The 21,065-nt window shown below is 45.3% G+C and overlaps 1 protein-coding gene and 1 pseudogene across 1 annotated transcript; both read left to right on the forward strand.

Annotated features, from left to right (window-relative positions):
* Nucleotides 1-3,672: 3,672 nt before the first annotated feature.
* Nucleotides 3,673-6,450, forward strand: LOC147448155 (uncharacterized). Its single transcript, XM_086524506.1, has one exon. The coding sequence runs from the start codon at nt 3,992-3,994 to the stop codon at nt 6,413-6,415; it is 2,424 nt and encodes an 807-aa protein (XP_086380632.1). The 5' UTR covers nt 3,673-3,991; the 3' UTR covers nt 6,416-6,450.
* An 11,258-nt stretch (nt 6,451-17,708) lies between these two features.
* On the forward strand, nt 17,709-20,817 carry LOC147448156 (phosphoribulokinase, chloroplastic-like; annotated as a pseudogene).
* Nucleotides 20,818-21,065: the final 248 nt, after the last annotated feature.

The raw sequence follows: 21,065 nt of genomic DNA on the forward strand, positions 1-21,065 counted from the left end.
GGCGATCCTACTGATGTCACTCTTTACCAAATTGCTATTGGTTGCCTCATTTATGTATGCAACACGAGGCCAAATATTTAGTTTGCAGTCTCACAGGCCAGTAGATTTATGCATAGCCCAGGGTCTAAGCATCGGCAGGCTGTCAAGAGGATTTTTTGCTACCTTAGTGGCACTTTACATCTTGGCTTGTTTAATCCCAAAGGGGATCATTGCCGCCAGATTTACATGCTTTTTCGGACTCAGATTGGACTAGTTGTTTTGACACGCGAGTGTCCACAAGTGGTTTTTGTTTCATGCTTGGCAGTTCATGTATATCATGGTTGAGCAAGAAGCAACCTACTGTGGCTACTTCGAGTTGTGAGGCTGAGTGCAGGGCAGTCTTCACAGCTACGATTGAGTGTGTATTGTTGAGACGCCTTATGGCTGATTTGGGTGTTGGACAGGACACTGCTAACACTATCTACACTGACAGTCAGAGCGCATTGACAGTTGAGAGGAACCCAGTTTTTCAGGCTCGCACAAAGCACATTCAGGTGCATTACCCCTATGTCAGGGAGAGGCTCTCGGCAGGAGAGATCAGCTTGGCTTATGTGCCAACACAGAACAACCTTGTAGATCTTTTCACAAAGGCATTGTCTCGTGAGAAGTGAGAAGCTTTCCGCAAAGCTTTGGGATTACTCCCCTTTGTGGACTGATCATGTTCTCAGGGCATGGCACTTCCCTTTACTCATGTGCCATCTCTCTTTCACCGCATCACTCCAGGGGGGATTTGTTACCATATACATGTGGTAGTGATGCGTGTGAACACACTAGGACCGTCAGGGCATTTTTTCCCTCTTTAGGAGGTTTTTTCCCCCGTGCATTGTATATACGCCCATCACTCTAGGGCTATCTATCTTTCCATTGCACACCAAGTAACACACTCTCTAATGTGTGCCTTGAGCTTCCTTCTTCTTCTCCAAGCTGTGTGTGTTTCTCTACAACCCTAATTCCAACAGCTTGGCAGAGCTCAAGACAGCTTGGAAGTTCTCAAGGCTAGGAAGCTTAGAAATTGTGAAGAGAATAGGAGCCCCTCAGGCCCCCCTTCTATAGTGGCATGAGGGCCCATCGAGTTGCACGTCTTGACAATCTATGCACGTAGTGATCCCGATGGTGCTTGAGGGGCTAGATCGTTGTATCAATGAGCAAATCCAACTAGCCTGCCATGTTCGCTTTAGATCACATTGTCCTTTTTTTTTAATGTGAAGAGTTGTGAAGTGAAAATTTTGGTAATTTATAACACTGTGATTTAAAAAAAAACGTGCGATTACATTAATATAAAATCCATGGGCATCTGGCTAGTTTCACACCAATGAGATGGTAACAAAAGGCCATGAAACTTTGCAACGGTGAATACTGCACCTTGTTACCCTCCTCTGCAAATTTTCATGGCCATTGCTTATAGTCTCCCTTGTCTAGGGATGCGCAAATGCAATTTTTTGCCATAGGGCCCTCAACGAGCCTTATTGTAAGAAATTGACGATTTTGGAGTCCCAGATAGCCAAGACGATAAGCGATGATCATAAAACTTTGGAGAGACATGGAATAGAGTATATTACGTACCTCTACAAAGTTTCATGACCATAGGTTTCCATCTTGTCGGTCCGGAACTACATAAACACCAATTTCTTGCCATATGGTCCTTAGCGAGTTCTATTGCAAAAATTTGGTGTTTGCGTAATCCTAAACCAACGAGGCAATAAGCAATGGCCATGAAACTTTGCAAGGATGAAGATTAAAATACATTATCCACCCTTGTAAAGTTTCATGGCCATCGTTATCATCTCGCGGTCTGCGGCTACACAATCATCAATTTCTTGCCAGAGGATTAACTGAGGACGCTATGGCAAAAATTGAAATTTGTGCGATCCCACATCGGGGCGAAACGATATCAAAAGACCATGAAACTTTGTAGCGATGGATATTGTACCTTGTTACCCACCTCTACAAAGTTTCATGGACATCGCTTACTGTCTCGCCAGTCTGGGGCTGCGTAAACATAATTTTTTTGCCATAGAATCTTCAACAAGCTTTGTGGTAAGAAATTGATGATTGTGCAGCCCCAGATGGGCAAGACGATATTTGATGGTCATGAAACTTTGCATAGGTGGGTGTATAGTGCATTACGCACCCCTACAAAGTTTCATAGCTTTCGATTACTGTTTCGTCCATGTGGGAGTGCACAATCACCAATTTTTTTCCACAAGGCTTTTTGAGGGCTCCATGGTAAAAAAAAAATAGCGTTTGCGCAATCCGAAACCGACGAGCCGATAAGCGATGGCCATGAAACATTGCAAGGGTAGGGAGTAGGATGGATTATTTATCCGTACAAAGTTTGATGGCCATAGGTTACAATTTTATCGGTCTGAGATTGCGCAAACGCTAATCTTTTTCCATAGGGCTCGCTAAAGACCTATGCGACAGAAAATTAGCATTTATGTAGTCCCAAACTGATAAGATACTATTCTATGGCCACAAAATGTTGCTATGGTCCCTGCTCGTCTGCATCACTCTCTCTCTCTATCTCTCTCTCTCTCTCTCTCTCTCTCTCTCATAAGAAGACCTATGCTTTAAAGTATTGCTTGTTTAAAGCAAAATTTAGTCGTTTTAAAGTTTGTCCACACTTTAGGAGTTCATTTTAATTGTTTTCATTGAGTTTCAAATTTTGACTCGGAACACTTTAGGGGCCCTTTTTTTGGGTCTTAAGATCGGATTTTGGAAAAGTTTTGTCCATAAAAATGAGAAAATGTTGTTTTACATCGTTTTTGTAAGAATTGTCAACTTGCAGGTTAATTTCAAGAGAATCCAAGCAAGATGTCGTTATTTGCGTCACACGAATATCAAAGAACGCAACAAGGCGAACAATTTCATGTGAGATGAGCCCAGATAGACTTAGAGCCGATTGGGAGCTTTGAGCCGTTGAAAATGGCCAAAAACTTTAAAATTTGAAAAAAGAAAAAATCAAATTCGCACATATGATCACACGTTACTCTATGAGTTACATGACAGATTGTGAGTTACATGACGAACATCCAATCAACACGCTCAGGTAACTCGCGAGTTATGCGACGATCGCGTCACCATGTAACTCATCGTGTTAAATGAGCATGCTGATTGGATCGCCACGGTGGTCTTGAGTGACATGCCATGCTGTCATACATGTAACTCGTCGAGTTATGTGTGCATCTAACGTGGATAGATGTGTAAGACAACCACGTAACTTGGCGAGTTACGTGGTTGGTCCATCGTGGCCGAGACTCAGAATTCCTTTCTTGCCATCGTGGAGTGGTCACGTAACTTGTGGAGTTACATGATGAGTCGTTTTGGTAACTCGACGAGCTACGTGAAAAAGACACGCATCACATGGCTGCGCTTCGAGAGTGAAGGTATCTGGTTGAGTTATCCGCATGACGGATGTCATGATAGGGAGGGGTACACTTGATCATGCATACACCCAAGAAGATTTTGCGTTACTTTTTGTGTACTTAAAACACATTGATCTCTCCAAGAGTTGCGTGTTATCATGCTTAGATTAATAAACACTCTCAAATTTAAAAGGCCCATCCTCCAAAGTTCAAACCGAGGGACAAAAGATTCTTGCTCGGCCGGCCTTGAAACAAGAACTAGAAAACAGAAACGTCGACACCCTCCATGTTCCACCTTTCTTCGCATTCCTCCACGCCAGTGTAGGCTACAACTACTCTCGACTGCTACTAATTTGCCACTGGCGCAATCCCTTGCCTTGGAGCAGACTAGTGTGCAGAGTGCAGACCTTCGACAGCGTTGGTTTGTACCCCGGCTCCGTCCCTCCCTCCTTAATATAATCTCTCTCTCTCTCTCTCTCTCTCTCTCTCTCTGTTCAGCTAGGTCCAGTAGCTTTAATCACTTTGGCTGCATTGAGAACGTGGGTTTCACCAGCGCCTGCTGTCGCTGGCGTGCATATGCATTAAATATGCAGGATTCTTTTAGTATAGCTTGCGACGGTGTATCTGTTGCATGGACAGGAGGCATCAAAGAGCTTCTGCTACAAAAGAAGCAGAGAGAGCAGCTGATCCATGCAGCCGAATGTGCAAACGATGAGGGTTGCAGCATGAGATCAGGTGACGTTGAAGATGAATATGGGCTGACGGCCGAGCCCACATCTGTGCTGGATGTGAGCGACCGCTTTTCTCCACCCCTTACAGCATCGTCGATGCAGACGTCCTGCATCTCCTACTCAGATCAGTACTCCGATGACGCGCTTACACATCTTCCCGTGGTCATGGATCACATGAATGGCGATGATGATGATGATAATGTCTATTGGTCATCATGCTCGCAATCCCTCCCTGACTCATTTATGAGCTTATATGCACATCATCATCCTCGACATCAGCTCGTCCTCAATACAGCTACCGATCAGCTGCTCGCTGATACGTGGGATATTAATATTGCAGCAGCAGCTGAGGAGGAATTATCACATATTGATGTTGACAATAGCTGCTGCTGCACAGCGCCCACAAGTGCACGTCCTTCCCCGGCTCACATGACGGAAAGCACTAGCATTTGCTGGGCTTACGGGGAGCAGCTGCGTTATGATGATGTTGCAGCAAAACTAGGCACAGTAACGCCTGCAGCTGGTTCAGCTCGTGGCTCCACGCCCTCTTGCTCTAATTCCTGGCGCAATGTCCATGATTTTAACCCACTACTACCGCAATATTCCTCCCCTCAGCTGGCAAGTAGCAATCATTATGATGCATTCCACAGGCCACATGAGGCGGCCCATGCACCTCATCCCAGCTCAATGGACTCCAAAGATGAAGATGAGCTCATAAACAGTTACATTAACCTTACAGAGGACAATATTATGGCTTGTGACAATGCACAAACAGCTACTACCGAGAATTCTAGCTGCTATAAAGTGCTGGTCCAGTTACCTCAACATAGCGCCTTCCATCCCAAAAGGCCTGTGGGTGGGCCGACCGCACGTCCACGCTCTAGGCGCCTACCTGCTGTGGCGCCTTACCAAGACAACCACATAAGTAGGATGTTTAATTATAAGGATGCTTCATGCTCTTTGGATAACCGGCTGGCAAACCATCAGGACTCCCCCCCAGAATACTATAGATGCACCCGCTTTGAAACACAGCTAGACATAAGCTGCGCCTATCCTTCTGAAATGGAGGCATATAATGGTATCATTCAAGACAGAGGCCTCCAATTGGTTCATTTACTGTTGGCATGCGCAGAAGCTGTTGCGTGGAGAGACCTCCCTTTAGCAGCATCACTGCTGGATCAGCTACACATGCTTGCTTCCTACAAAGGTGATGCTATCCAGAGGGTGACATATTGCTTCGCGGAAGGCCTCTCTACGCGCCTCGCCCTCATGTCCAGAGACAATCCTCACGTGCGAGTTCTCACTTCACTTACCATCTCTGAGAAGAGAGAAGGACTGATTCAGCTTTACCACTGCAGTCCATACTTATCTTTTGGCTTTTTTGCGGCCAATCAGGCAATTCTTCAAGCCTTTGAGAAGAAAACGCATGTTCACATAGTGGACTTGGGCATGATTCAAAACCTGCAGTGGCCAGGGCTCGTAAGGGCACTTGCAACAAGGGCGGATGGGCCACCAGAGGTACGGATTACTGCATTTGGAACTGGCATTGAGAGCTTGGCAGAGATGACACATTGGGGCAGAGAGCTAAGGGAGTTTGCAAGCTCGTTGAAGGTGTCATTGGAGTTTAAGGCGATGGGGGAGGTACTTGACACAGCCAAACTGAGCACAGAGGCACTGGGGGTGCGTGAAGGTGAAACACTGGCAATCAACAGTATAGTGCAGCTGCACAAGGTGGTGAACGACAGTAGGGGGTCATTGAAGGGGGTATTGCAGAGGCTCCAGAGGCTGGGTGCGGGAGTGATGACGCTGATTGAGCAGGATGCCAGCCACAATGGGCCCTTTTTCTTGGGTAGGTTTTTGGAGTCGCTCCATTACTATTCAGCAATTTTCGATTCTTTGGAGGCGAGTTTGGGAAGTAGTGAGAGCCAGCTGCAGCAGAGGATGAAGGTGGAGAGGCTGCATTATGCGGAGGAGATACGCAACATCGTGGCATGCGAGGGGCTGGAAAGGACAGAGCGGCACGAGAGGGGAGATCAGTGGAGGAGGCAAATGAGCCGGGCAGGCTTCCAAGTGGTGTCGCTCAAGGACGTCATCGGTCAAGCACGCATGCTTCTTTCCCTCTATTCCTGTGATGGCAGCTACACGCTGTGCGAGGAGAAGGGCTGCTTGGTGCTCGGCTGGAATAGCAGGCCCATCATGCTGGCTTCTGCTTGGAGGTCTACGCCATCTCATTCCGCCCACAGAAGCAAGGCCGGCCCCACACCCAAATTAATTAGCTAATTAACGTCCCGTCTGCAGTGTACTAGACTGCTCATCATGATTCAGCGCTCTCTCTTGAATTATACAATGCAACATACAAACATTCTTTGGCTTTTACAATGTTGGTGTGACGCCACAGAATGTGGGCGCGTCGGGGAGGGACCGTTTTCCTTTGCTCTGATACCAAGTGTGACGCCCCAAAATGTGGGCGCGTCGGGGAGGGACCGTTTTCCTTTGCTCTGATACCAAGTGTGACGTCCCAAAATGTGGGCGCGTCGGGGAGGGACCGTTTTCTTTTGCTCTGATACCAAGTGTGACGCCCCAGAATTTGGGCGCGTCGGGGAGGGGACGTTTTGGGCCCGGCTCGGACGGGACCGGCTCGGGTCGGGGTGTTTCTTCAAGGGGTCCTGGCGCGGACGGCACCGGCTCAGGAGGGCCCGGCTCGGACGGGACCGGCTCGGATCGAGGTGTTGTGTCAAGGGGTCCTGGCGCGGACGGCACCGGCTCAGGAGGGCCCGGCTCGGACAGGACCGGCTCGGGTCAAGTTGCCTTCACGGGGGCCCGGCTCGGACGGGACCGGCTCGGGCGTGGTTGCGTTCCATGGGTCGACGGCCGTTTGCGTTTCGCGGGTCTTCGCGGGTCTTGCGTTCCGGGTCCCTAGCCCCACGTAGCCTCAGGCTCCGCCGCACTGACGGAGGGTCATAGCGTGCCCCGGGGAACCTTGCGTGGAGTCCCCACGGTGCGCGAGTGCGTGGAGTGAGGCTACAGTGTTTAGGTGGGGGGTCCCCTCCCGTGGCCGTTCTCGGGAGGCTCATACCCCTTATATACACCCCCGGTTGAAGAGAGTTCGACGACCTCGTCGAACGAAGGGAAAAGAGTGCTTGGCTATGCATGAGGCCGTGGGGACAAAGGGGTGCATATAAGTGCAAGTGAACAAAACTGTTCCCAAAATGCAAGTAAGGAGGCATGCTTTGTTTTTGTACTTTTGAATAAAGTGAGTGTGTGTATTTTTGGGGTTTTGGCAGAAGGCTGAAAATGTATGCTTTGAACACCCAAGTAGAATTCCCCATACTTGAGCATTCCCCGAATAGGTAACCCAGTGTGCGCGGAGCCACGTGCTGCGTTGGCCCGTGCGGAGGCTTCTTGAAAGCCGAATGTGGAGAGAAGGTGCGTCGCAATGTAGCACTTGCGAAGTGGTCCCTGTTTGGACGCCGTTTGGAGGGCAAGCTCGGGGCCCTGTGGTCTCTTTGTAGACTTGAATGGGTCTTCAGCTCAGCATGGGCCACAAAAGTGGCCGGGGCGCGACAAACACCGTTGGCTTGGTTCCTCGCGTTTTTGGTCTTTCTCTGTTTTTGTTATAAAGAGCCCTGTCTGGCTCGCATCTTTCATGTTGACGGTGTGACGGCCCGCGGGTTGGGCGCGTCCTGAAGAGCCCTGTCTGGCTCGCATCTTTCCTTTTTGTCAATCGGGGAGCCCTGTCTGGCTCGCATCTTTGCTTTTTATCATGGAGGTGCCCGGCTCGGATCAGGGCCGGCGCGGGTCACGGGTGACGGCCCGGTGTTTGGACGCGTCACGGGGACGGAGGGCGTGTGGTTGCTTTCTGGAGCTCTCTTCACCAAGATTTTGACGACCCGGGCCATTGCGGTTGGAGTCGTCGTGAGGATCGTGCGCGTCGGGCACGTCGGTCTTCAGCTCATTTCCAGGAGCTCTTTTCTGGAGCTCTGATACCAAGTGTGACGTCCCAGAATGTGGGCGCGTCGGGGAGGGACCGTTTTCCTTTGCTCTGATACCAAGTGTGACGCCCCAAAATGTGGGCGCGTCGGGGAGGGACCGTTTTCCTTTGCTCTGATACCAAGTGTGACGCCCCAAAATGTGGGCGCGTCGGGGAGGGACCGTTTTCCTTTGCTCTGATACCAAGTGTGACGCCCCAGAATCTGGGCGCGTCGGGGAGGGGACGTTTTGGGCCCGGCTCGGACGGGACCGGCTCGGGTCAAGTTGCCTTCATGGGGGCCCGGCTCGGACGGGACCGGCTCGGGCGTGGTTGCGTTCCATGGGTCGACGGCCGTTTGCGTTTCGCGGGTCTTCGCGGGTCTTGCGTTCCGGGTCCCTAGCCCCACGTAGCCTCAGGCTCCGCCGCATTGACGGAGGGTCATAGCGTGCCCCGGGGAACCTTGCGTGGAGTCCCTACGGTGCGCGAGTGAGTGGAGTGAGGCTACAGTGTCTAGGTGGGGGGTCCCCTCCCGTGGCCGTTCTCGGGAGGCTCATACCCCTTATAGTTGGCCGTCTTACAAAGTACTGGGCTCTCTTCATGCACCCTAATACAAAAGTAATGTTTTTGGCCTACCCAAAATGCACCCTAATACAAAAGTAATGTTTTTGGCCTACCCAAAGTCCAAAGGTTATAGAGATACTCTATAGAGATGCCTTCTTTTTTTCCGACTAAAATAGAAAAAAAGTGGGGTTGTATTTTTTTTAAAAAAATTGATAGATCAAAATGTTGATTGGTTGAAATAAGATAGTGAGCACTCATTTACATGAGTGTGTAAATCTAATGATGGATTTAGTTTATTCACTCTCACTACAAGACGTCGCGAAGAAATCAATGTAGGTACCGACGAAATAAAGTTATTTTTTAAATCAAAAGCCACTGAAATAGGCATCGGAAGAGACGTCGGTATTGTAACGTCGATATGACCATCAGTATAGCTTACGTCGAAATAAACCTTTAAATACGCGTCAGAATAGATAATGTAATGAACACCGATATTTGTATAGTATATTCTGACACTCATACCGTGACTTTTACCGACGTTTATACCGTTGCCTGTACCGAGACCAAACCTGCAAATTTTTTTTGGGCAGAGAGGACTGGGAACTAATGTTGCATGTACTGCAGCAAAAGAAAACAGTCCTCTTTGTCCAAAGGAAGAGTGCACAAGCAACCGCACTCCACCTACAACCTGACGCTAAAGAGCGAGTGTATGGCAATTAGCAATATTGTAAGAATGGCGTAACTTGTTAACATAATTAAAACATGAGTCGAAAACTGTAAAACCATAAACATAACCTGTTTGCCATACCATAACCATTACCATAACTTGCTTGTCACACCATAACCATAACAGCCATACCATCATTGCACAACCATAACCATCACATGATTGCTATATCATCATAGCAAAACCATAACCATCACCTGAATGCCATACCATCATTGCACAACCATAACCATAACCAAAACCATTACCATAAGCATAAGAATAACCATAACCATCACATGATTGCCAAACCATCATAGCAAAATCATAATCTTAAGTTGACTGTCAAACTTTAATCATAATATCTGTGCCATACCATAAACCATAAACATAAGCACTACAAAACTGTACATATGTAAACAATCACTGAGTGAGAAGATCCTCATGGTAATGTCTCCCAATCGACGTTCTTTTCCTCCTGCTGTGCAGTTGGATCAAAAGGGCCACAAGTCCATGCTTGTACCCATACTTCTCCTCTCGGCGTGTCAGAAGGTGTTTCACGGCAACTTCTTGCAAAATTATGGTTTAATCATTAGATAAATCTTCAAATAACATATATATTATCAATAATTTAAAGTTTATGTATAGTACTTACAAACTCATGTCGAAGCGTATCGTAGCCTCCACTCCCAAGATGTGACACTCCAACAGACTCCAAACGTGCTCTGGCTGCATCTCTCTGCTGCTGAAATCTATGAGGATTGTCTTGTGCCTCTCGTGCAATCCCCGTCCACTCCTCTGCGTCCAACCATGCCGGCTTGGGACTGCCATCATTGTATCTATCTCTCGCCTCTGACCGACGGTGTGACATTGTGGAATTCGCCACGCTCAAAATCCAATTGTTCGAGACTTGATCGTACCCCTCTGCCGGCGTGTACTCTCTCTGAATGGCCTCGACGATGTAATTCTTTCTCTCAAGATCGAGGTTATCCCAAATCTCCATCACGGAGTGACCAAACTAAATCGTACAGAGCTATCGAATCCTCTGTCGCATGGCCTTTCCGACCCTATCTGCCACAACAGCCCCATCCCTACTCTTATACACCTTGCTAAGATCATTATTGTGTGATTCCCAAGGTGTACGTGGTGTGCCGATCGGTGAACTATCTACTGAAGAGAGTGGTGAACGCTCTTTCGGTGGTGTGGACGCATCAATAAAACCGCTACCACATCAACCACCGCCTCCAGAACGACACCTACCTCGTCTCGAGGATGAACCACCCGTCGGTGTAGGGGGCACACGAGTCCTAGGCGTAGGGGGCACACTAGACTGAGGTGTGGGGCGGCTCGTTGTAGGGATCACACTAGTCCCGGGCGTAGGGTCGGCCATAGTAGGTCTAGAGGGACTTGCACCCCAAAGGTGTTGTTCCATCACGATCTGGTCTGGTGTGAACTGAGACAAAAACGAGCCCACCTGCTCGGGTGACATGCCGGTCGGAGTGACAGGAAAACTAAAACTAGGAGAGTATGGCTCATCGTCATCGGCCATGCCTAATCATACACAAACAACACCCACAAAATACGTTAGTTTACGTAAGAAACGCTTAATCAATATAAATAACAAATCGACGAAACTGCTACACAATTAACAACATCTAAAGTGTATTGTAGACTAATAAAAAGAGCTTTACAAAAGGTTTCCTAGCAAAAGTCATTAGTTAATCTCTCATCCTCTATGAGATCTGATGCACCAAAGATGTCTATCTCAATCTGTACTTCTGCATCTTCATCGTCAAACTCTACTTCTTCCTCGCTCTCCGCATCAGCTTCACTATTTGACACACCATCTCTAGGTTCAGACAATTGCTCAATGTTGATATCCACCTCAAAATCTAAACTTAAAGTTGGAGTCGGTCCTACGCTTTGTTCATGAATCACCTCTTCGATCTCAACATTCAATCCTTCACACACTTGCTTGCTACATGGAGCAACTTGAACGACATAGAGCCAGCAGGGTTTAGACAGATCATTCTCATCATTTTCTGTCCATAGTGGATCGTGTATGAACACAACTTGTTCACAATGCTACAGAAGTACGAATGTATCGCGCACATCTGTCCACATCCGCCTAGAGTTCACTTGAATCAATCCACTCCTGTCTTTACACACAGTTGCATTAGGGCCGCTGGTAACAACTTTGAACCACTTGACATCAAAGATAAACATATCAAACTTTCTAAAGCTAATCTTCAAGATGTCTTGGATGTAGCCAAAGTATTCAAGCTAGCTAGTCTCTGTATTCTCATCACTAGCACTACTCCTACTTTCTTGGACGAAGCTTGCCCTAACACCACTGTCAAAAGTGACCCTTTGTTCTCGTCGATCCGTTGCACTCTGAAGTGCTTCCCATGCGACCATAAAGTTTCATATTTATGATACTGCAGCCACAAAATTAAAACAGACTAAAAGTTATTAAAGCAAACTAATCTTCATGTGGAGCTCGAAAAGGAAGTTGTGAAATATACATGTCAATCGCAACCCCTTGACATCTCCTCTTCCTCTTCGGTGATCAACACTCCATTCCTCTTTGCCTCTAAGAGTGTCGCATCTAACCACCGCCCAGTTGGAAAGTCAGGCAATTTTTGAAGATGACGGTTTCTAGTTGCACGGTTGCTCTTCGTCGTTTCTATCATGTCATCGATATGAATGGGATGGCTGAGGTTGGTCTACAGTACTTCGTTCAATGTTGTCACCTTCTATGTTGGAATCCATGTCAAAGAACGCCTGCAACATCTGCTCCGTCTCTACTTCTTGAAATGCCGCTTCAGGTATTAGTTGGGAGGACTCAGTCGATGGCTGCTCGTTTGAAAATCGTCTTCTCTGGGATGAAGTTGGAGCAATATCTACTTGCGGACTTTGACCTTCAATCTTTAGATCATGAGATCTATAACGCAGGTCTTGTACTTGCTCTATCGGAAAGAGATCATGATTGCGTATATGTTGGTCGCAGATTTTTTGTTTTCGAAAGATCAGATGCTTGCAATGCGCACAAGGACACGCCATCCTATCGTCCATACTTTATCTACCAATGATGCAACAAATATTTAAAACACTCTAGTTGTTATAACTACACACTACTAAGTACATGAAAAGCTTTGACAACCTCACATTCTCTAGGCAGGCCTGATCCCCGCACACCTCGGTCTAGAGGTGCATGGAGATTAGAACCACAGGGTAATAATCTCGTCTTTATTGGTCAATGACTATATATTATAGTTCTTGAAGTCTGTGTGCACTTTTAAAGTCCGATTGCGTTTTTTCAACTATTTTCTACTAGCTCTAACAACCTCACATTCTCTAGCCAGGCCCGATCCCCGCACACCTCGGTCTAGAGGTGCACGGAGATTAGGACCACAAGGTAATAATCTCGTCTTTATTGGTCAATGACTATATATTAAGGTTCATGGAGTCTGTGTGCACTTTTGAAGTCCGATTGCGTTTTTTCTACTATTAATTTGATGCTAGCTCTAAGCTAACCTATAATCTAACCTAACCTAACTTAATGTAACTTAACTTATAACATAAACCTAACCTATAACCTAACCTAACCGAAGTCCATTTGCGTTTTTAGAAGTACACGAATCATCTTTGAAGTTCGATTGCGTTTTTTCTACTATTAATTTGACGCTAGCTCTAACCTACCTTATAATCGTTATGTGTAACTTATAATCTAACCTAACCTAAAATCTATACCTAACCTAACTTAATGTAACATAATTTATAACTTAAACCTAACATATAACCTAACCTAACCGAAGTCCATTTGCATTTTTAGAAGTACACGAGTCATCTTCGAAGTCCGTTTGTATTTTTTCGACTATTAATTTATCGATAGCTCTAACCTAAACCTAACCTAACATAAAAACAACACAATGGTGAGACGTTTAGCAAAACGACAAGCCATACAGCTTGCCCACAATGCATATGCTCGTGGGCAAGCTCTATGGCTTGCCAATTTGGCAAATGGCTCACCATTGCGTTGTTTTTAGAGTTGCAAAGCAATTTTATGACTTGAAAACCGCTCGTAGACATATAGACAACACAATGGCGAACCGTTGGTAATGTGGCAAGCCATAGAGCTTTCCCACAATGCATATGCCTTGTGGGCAAGCTTTATGGCTTGCCGTATTTTCAAACGGATTGCCATTGTGTTGTTTTTAGGGACATTAGGTAATTTTAACACTTGAAAATCGCTCGCAAACATATAGGCAATCTCTATGGCTTTTCGTTTTGCCAAACAGATCTCCATTGTGTTGTTTTTGGGACTGCTTAGCTATTTTAGGGCTTGAAAACCGCTTGCGGTCCTAAAAACAACACAATGGCAAGCCTTTTGGCAATACAAAAAGCCATAGAGATTTCTCTCAATGCATATGCCTTGTGGGTAAGCTATATGGCTTGCCGTATTGCCAAACTGATCGCCATTGTGTTGTTTTTAGGGACAAGAGGCAATTTTAGCGGTTGAAAATCGCTCACAAACATATAGACAACACCATGGCGGGCCATTTGGCAATACGGCAAGCCATAAAGCTTACCCACAATGCATATGCATTGTAAGCAAGATCTATGGCTTGCCGTATTGCCAAAAGGCTTGCCATTGTGTTGTTTTTAGGACCGCTTAGCTATTTTAGGATTTGAAAACCGCTTGTAGACATATAAAAAACACAATGACGAGTTTTTTGGCAATACGTTAATCCATAGAGCTTGCCCACAACGCATATGCATTGTGGGCAAGATCTATGGCTTGCCGTATTGCCAAAAGGCTCGCCATGGTGTTATTTTCAGGGCCGCTTAGCTATTTTAGAACCTAAAAACCGCTCGCAGATATATAAACAACACAATGGCGAGCCGTTGGCAATACGAAAAGCCATAGAGCTTGCCCACAATGCATATGTGTTGTGGGTAAGCTTTATGGCTTGCCGTATTGATGAACGGATCGCCATTGTGTTGTTTTTATTATGCGCTGTGGGTAAGCTCTATGGTTTGCCATATTGTCGAACGTAGCTTAACCTAACTTAACTTAATGTAGCTTAACCTAACCTAAGCTAACCTAACGTAGCTAAACCTAGCATAGATTAACTTAACCTAACGTAACATATAAGATAACCTTACTTAACTTAACGTAGCTTAGCTTAACCTAACCTAACCTAATACAACTTAACCTAACGTAGCTTAACTTAATCTAACCTAACGTATAAGATAACCTAACTAAACCTAACATAACTTAACGTATAACCTAACCTAACAACGTAGCTTAACTTAACATAACCTAACGTATAAGATAACCTAACCTAACCTAATATAACTTAACTTATAACATAAACTTAACCTAAAACATAAACACCATCAATTGCATAATTTCAAAACGATATAATTCAAAACAAGATTTTTCCATAAACCAAAACAATTTTTTTCATAATTTAAAATGAAATTTCACATCACAAACCACAATTTCTTTTAAAGCATTCAAAGTTTAAAGCATGAACTTTTCTTTTATTAATATACAAAGTGATTTAAATAAATTCAATATGCATTTAAAGGTTCGAGCACTCACATTCGTCTTATTTGAGCAATGAAAGTTGTTGTAAAAGTCATGGAACCTACAAAAACACACACACAAACACAAATTTAAACCCTAAACCCTAAATCTACAAGTAAACATGAAAACAATCTCACCTTAGTGTTATGCGCTAACCCACAGGCAAGATTAGCACTTCCGACGGCTTTTTTCGTACTAGATCTGTGAGAGATGGGAAGAAGAGAGTCTGAGAAAACATGCAAGAACAAGAGAAATGTGCAGACAAAGCCCACGGTTTTGTTTTTTGCAGGTGTCGTCGATACAGATGTCGTCTTAGACGTCGGAATAGCCGTCAAAATGTCAATTCGCGCTATCATTCGGAATAGACGTCGAAATAAACGTTGAAAATTTGAAAATCAAATATTTAAAAAAACCTTAGCTCCCTCCATACATACACATGCATATACCGATGCCCGTCAGTGACGTCGGTAATGTGGCACTGGAATTCAAGTGACCTCTTGTAGTGTCTCTTGGTAGTTTGGTAGTGGAGCACTTTTGAGTCTTATTAGCGTGTGTGTGCTCTAGCCTCTCGAGTCTCTCTCTCTCTCTCTCTCTCTCTCTCTCTCTCTCTCTCTCTCTCTCTCACACACACACACACACACACACACACACACTTTTGCTTGTTCTCTTACTAAGGTCCCTGTCAGATAAGTCCAGATGGACATCTCTCTAGCTGAGCTGGACAAATCAGAGCAGTTGCCTTCGTTTTCTGTTGTCACACACATCTGCCTGCCTATGCACTTCTACCTCTGTGGCATGCTTGTTCATGACCATTTCGAGCTCCAAGATGGGCGGCCTGACTTCCTCGCCCAGATCTCATCCTGCGCTACTGATTGGCCACACAGCCTACGTAGAGGGCTTGGCCGTCCGCGCAATAGCTGGGTAGCACCTTGCGTAGCTCCTGCAACACCAGAATGAAGATCTCGGCGTCCTCCTTCAGGACCGGCAGTCATGTGGGTGACAGGGGCCTAAACAACCAGGAAAAGTGTCCATCTCTTGAGACTTGCACCCGTCATCAGATTCCTCCGTCTCTTGACCCTGTCTTCTGCCTCAACCTCGACACACAGCCCTTCTGCTAGGTACCAAATTGCTCGACCTGCTATTTTTAGAGCTCTACAATCAGTGCGATAGTGATTGTCGAGGCATGCAGGGTTGGGGTCATGAAGGCTCTCTCTCTCTCTCTCTCTCTCTCTCTCTCTCTCTCTCTCTCTCTCTCTCTCTCTCTCTCTCTCTCTCTCATTTTTCTGAGATGTGTTATGCAGTCTGCCTGACACTACAATGGTTCAAGAGATAAAAAGCTCTTCTTGGCACATCTACCTCTCACAGCGACATTGCCCCTACATATACATGCACTACATCTTTTAACCCCGATGCTGCCAGCAACCATGTCGTTCTGTGGCTTCCAATCATCCTTGATAAGGCCATGGATAGGAGGATGGACTTGCATGGAACAATCATTGTTGTGCTGAATAGAGAGGTTTTCCTAACATCTCTATGTTCTATTGCTCTATTTTGTCTTTTACTCATGTCTTCTAGGAATATTTTGGTAGTCAGATACTCTACCAGGTATTCACTCCACTGTGGTGTTACTAAAATGTGGAATAACATGGCATGGGGTATGGTGCCTTTTTCTTTACATTGAGAGCAATCATTCACATAATGATGGGCGTCTCTCTTCATGGCAGGTTAGCAAACACCCAACTAGGTATCTTTGTAAGGTTTGATCTCGTGAAAATATAGACCTATGATTGTGGTATGAGCTTGACTCAAATAGGCTTCTTGTTCCTAAGGATTAATGCACAAGAGCGGATTGCTCAATCAATCATAGTGTAATAGGAGTTGGTATTTGAGAATCCACTTGTGCTATAGTAATTAAGGACATGAGATCTTCTGACCATCTTGGAATCATTTCCATAGGGAACAGATATGCATCAGATAATTCATTGTCTATCCCTTTAGGTGCTTCCCAGTATCTGTCCGATGGTGAGTAGTGCCTTTTTTAACCAACGTTGTAAAGTCAAATTCAAGTAGGATGATAAACCATCTTACTATCCTACCTATATGCAGTTTATTCACCAAATATAGTAAGGCTTGATGGTCTATAAAGAATACGAACTTGTTAGCTAACAAGGAGTGTCAAAATTTATTGACTGAATACACCATACCAAGGATTGTAGTTCATTCAGGTTCGGAGCTCTACGGGCCTACTGATGTTCAGAGGTGAATAGTGGGCTACCTCGAAGTTAAGGAAGTGTCAAAAAAAATTGTTTTTAGAGCTCAACAAGGAAAGGGATCAGAACTCGAGGGTCCATGGATAGGTCACCACTCCCATGGACATGAAAGTTATCGACCTTGAGAGGAAATTGGTGGTGTATGCACATTTTTTAGGCACAAGTTTTTCTGTGTGAGTTTTTGTAGAGTCTCCTTATAATGAACTTTTATGTGCTCTGCTCGGCAAATGAAGAATCTAGTTGCTCTACATGTGGGGGAAATGGAGAAGCTAGTGGAGGAAGGAAAGGTGAAATATATAGGGCTATTCGAGGCTTCAACATCATACCCACGTGCAGGTGGTTTCATCTTCTCTCCACGCCTGTTGCTAATCTTTTTGCAAGATGATGATGTATTTGTCCAACAGGTAAATACACAAGACTAGTCTTCTTGGTGTGGTGATGTAGCATTCCAATGGGTTTTTGTTGTGTCTATGGCACGCTGCGGTGAATATGGTAGGGTTTTGGGCAGATCCAAGCATGAAGGTGGGATGGAAGAGCTGAAACTAGCAAAGAAGGTGATGAGGGGGATGGGAGACAATGTGGAGTCAGGGCAAGTGGGTTGGGCGGCGGTGAACAGCTTCAGCGGCATAGCGAGGAGGGATTCGAGAGTTCTGGCGAAGACAAGGATGAGCAACGGTGTGCCATTTCTAGAAAGGCTAGCTGAGCATGTGGATGAGAAGAGCTCAGGGTCACTGGTGTATGTGAGGATGGTAGTCCTACACTATCAGTATAGTCTGAAGAAAGGAGAGGAAATGCCACTACTGAAGAACGGGGAGGAAGCTGGTGGGAAAGCTGAGGCAGCTGCGGGACGGCGAGAGTGCAGAGGGCGTGCTTGTTTCCATGGTACCTCTTGCATTTGTTGGGTCATTTGGATGAGTCTTCCTATGATGTTGTGGCTTCTATCCGGCCCAGCCTGGATGAATACCGATTTCAAATGGAGTTGGAGCTTTTCCTCTTCATTCGAAGGCAATGCCAATATATTTATGAGCCACCCTCATGGAGCCCACGGTCGCAGTCCTAGGAGATAAGTCTCGTGCTCTTCTGCTCTCTCTCTCTCTCTCTCTCTCTCTCTCTCTCTCTCTCTCTCTCTCTCTCTCTCTCTCTCTCTCTCTCTCTCTCTCTCTCTCTCTCTCTCTCTCTCTCTCTCTCTCTCTCTCTCTCTCTCTCTCTCTCTCTCTCTCTCTCTCTCTCTCTCTCTCTCTCTCTCCCCCTCTCTCTCTCTCTATCTCTCGGGATAGTTTCCTACGACATAAAAATTCTCTTCTTCTTCTTCTTCTTCTTCTCACTCTCTGTCTTTGACTGTATGTAGATGAAGTAGGACTCTCGGGAGGTCTTGGTTTGAGGCCTTTCTACCTCTCTCTCTCTCTCTCTCTCTCTCTCTCTCTCTCTCTCTCTCTCTCTCTCTCTCTCTCTCTCTCTCTCTCTCTCTCTCTCTCTCTCTCTCTCTCTCTTGCGAGGGGCTCCTATTGTGAGGGTGAGAGAGCTGGCTCCTTCGGGGCCTGACAAGAGGTAGCCCTACACCTGCAGTAGGAGGTGGGATTTTGGAAACTTAGTAATTAATAGATTTTCTTTGCGTGCGAGCCAGGAGGGGTATCTTTGAAATTTTGAACGAAGTCTTCCTGCTTGTCTTCAAAGCATCCGACATCAAAGGAGCTTCACAACGCGGTTTGTAAGCTGATTGAGAAACCTTTTTACAATCATGTCACTGGCCTTCTAGACCCCCCTGAGACGATTGTGTCCCACAATGATCTTTGTTAGTGAGGGCCTGCACCCCATGTGAGTACTGATTGCTGAAGCTGTTTCTAAAAGTTTGTACTAGAATAAGATAAATGAGAGGGTTCTGGCCTGCATATCCAACATATGCACAAGGTCTCTTGAGCACCTTACTTCAAAACAGTGTCTGTGTGATTTATGTATGCAATATCAAAATTGAAGAAAATTTAACTCCATGAGGAGACTTGGGTTTTTTTTTTAATCTGCTATTGATGTGTTAGACTTGGTTAATGAAGTCCCACCGCAATGATGGCTAAAGTGTGTGGTTAAGGAAGGCGTAATTGCTAACCGAGGTATGATAAAGGTATTGGATGACAAAGTTTTTGAGGTAGTGCCCATTAGGATTGTGAACTTGTACTGCACCACTTATAATACAAGTTGTGTATTGTATAGCTCCCAAAATGGTAGGGAAGGTTCCAAAGGAGGTGTTTTGTATTGAGGAAATTCAGAGCAGATTGGGAGGCGGTGTCGGACTGGCATTTTTCTAAGGAATTCTTGATTTCTTTCTCTTGGTGAAGATTTTTGTGTAGTAGCTCATCAATTTTTGGGATGGGGTCTTTTGTCTTGATAGTTATCAGATGTAGTCCCCTAATCCAATTTTCTATGGATAATCTACACATTCTTTAGTTGGCATATTTCTCATTATCACTAATGGGCTCGCGGATTTGATGCTCGAGTAAGAAAGCTTCTTGCTTTCAACATTTACCTTGACATCAATGATGAAGTCAAGTTTGCATGGAAGATCTAGGTAGATACCTGAGTGGCTATTGGAAGTACTTGTGAAAACTTTACACGTTCAAGTTTCGGGCCTATCCTCGATCCAACCTGCCTTGCTTTCCTTGCGTAGCGAGACATGGCAAAACACAGACATAGTTTGGAGAGTATCAAGGCAAGTATTGTAGCAAGGGAGCCTGACTTTGATGCCTTCATAGGTATATAGCTGGTGATATATTCTTGTATCATTGTGATCTCCCAAGGCCATGGTAAAATACTAAATTTTTTGATGAATGCAAACACTCAAAAGCAGTATGTAGATGTAGTGATCCTAGTGTTGCCCACACAATCCGTTCCGGATGATGCCGAGGGCAAAGTCCTGTGTGTGCTCATGATAATGAAAAAGGGTGTGCCTCACTTCAAACCAGTGCATTTTTTTTATCAAGGTTCTGCCATTTCTTGGGTGCCTTGTGGAAAAAAACTCACATGCTCCTACCCTTGCATCAAGCTCTTCTATGGTCCTGATACGTACTACGACAATGAGGTATGTTTTGTGCATATCTATATGTTTGTGCATGGCTATATTGCCCATGCATATGCCTATGTAGTGCCTATGCCCAAGCACTACATAGGCATATGCGTATGTCTATGTGGTGCTTAGGAATAGGCAGTGTGTGCCGATATTGAATATACTTATGCATATTGCGACAAATGGGTCCAAGCCTTGGGGTTGTTATGATAGAAAATGCTTGCAGAGCATTTGTATCATTGATCATAATGCTACTTATTGTGTCTACATTAACAGCGTATCCTCAATTTGTTTTGTACTTCAGGTGACTGTCTTGGAGATGGATGGGCAATTTGACAAGCTAGAGGAGCTTATTTATGTTGAGAGCTGTTTGAGCAACATTTCAAGAAAATTCTATGGAGAGATTACACAGGGAATGCTAAAGCATGCCAACTACCCAAAACATAGTCGGATTGAAGATCCGAGAGGTCTATGAGAGCATTATTTCCAAGGAAGGTGCAAACCTAGAAGCTGTGAGGGCCTAAGGCTTCTCCATAACATAAAGAGTGACGCCATCTCTATATAGAATCCTTCCCCTTCTCATCTTAATTTGTCTTCCTCTATTTCCCCAAGCATGTACAAGTACATATACGGTATGCCCGATGGTCTTACAAGATTTCTTGTGCAAAATATTGTACAATACTTGCTCAGGAAAGTAGTTCCTGCTTTGAAAAGGTCCATTGTTTTCTCTTCCTACTATGTCTTAACATGCTTTATTTCAAGGCTTGCTAAT

The sequence above is a fragment of the Adiantum capillus-veneris genome, chromosome 11 (assembly GCF_014529385.1).
Source record: "Adiantum capillus-veneris isolate H3 chromosome 11, ASM1452938v2, whole genome shotgun sequence".
NCBI lineage: Eukaryota > Viridiplantae > Streptophyta > Polypodiopsida > Polypodiales > Pteridaceae > Adiantum > Adiantum capillus-veneris.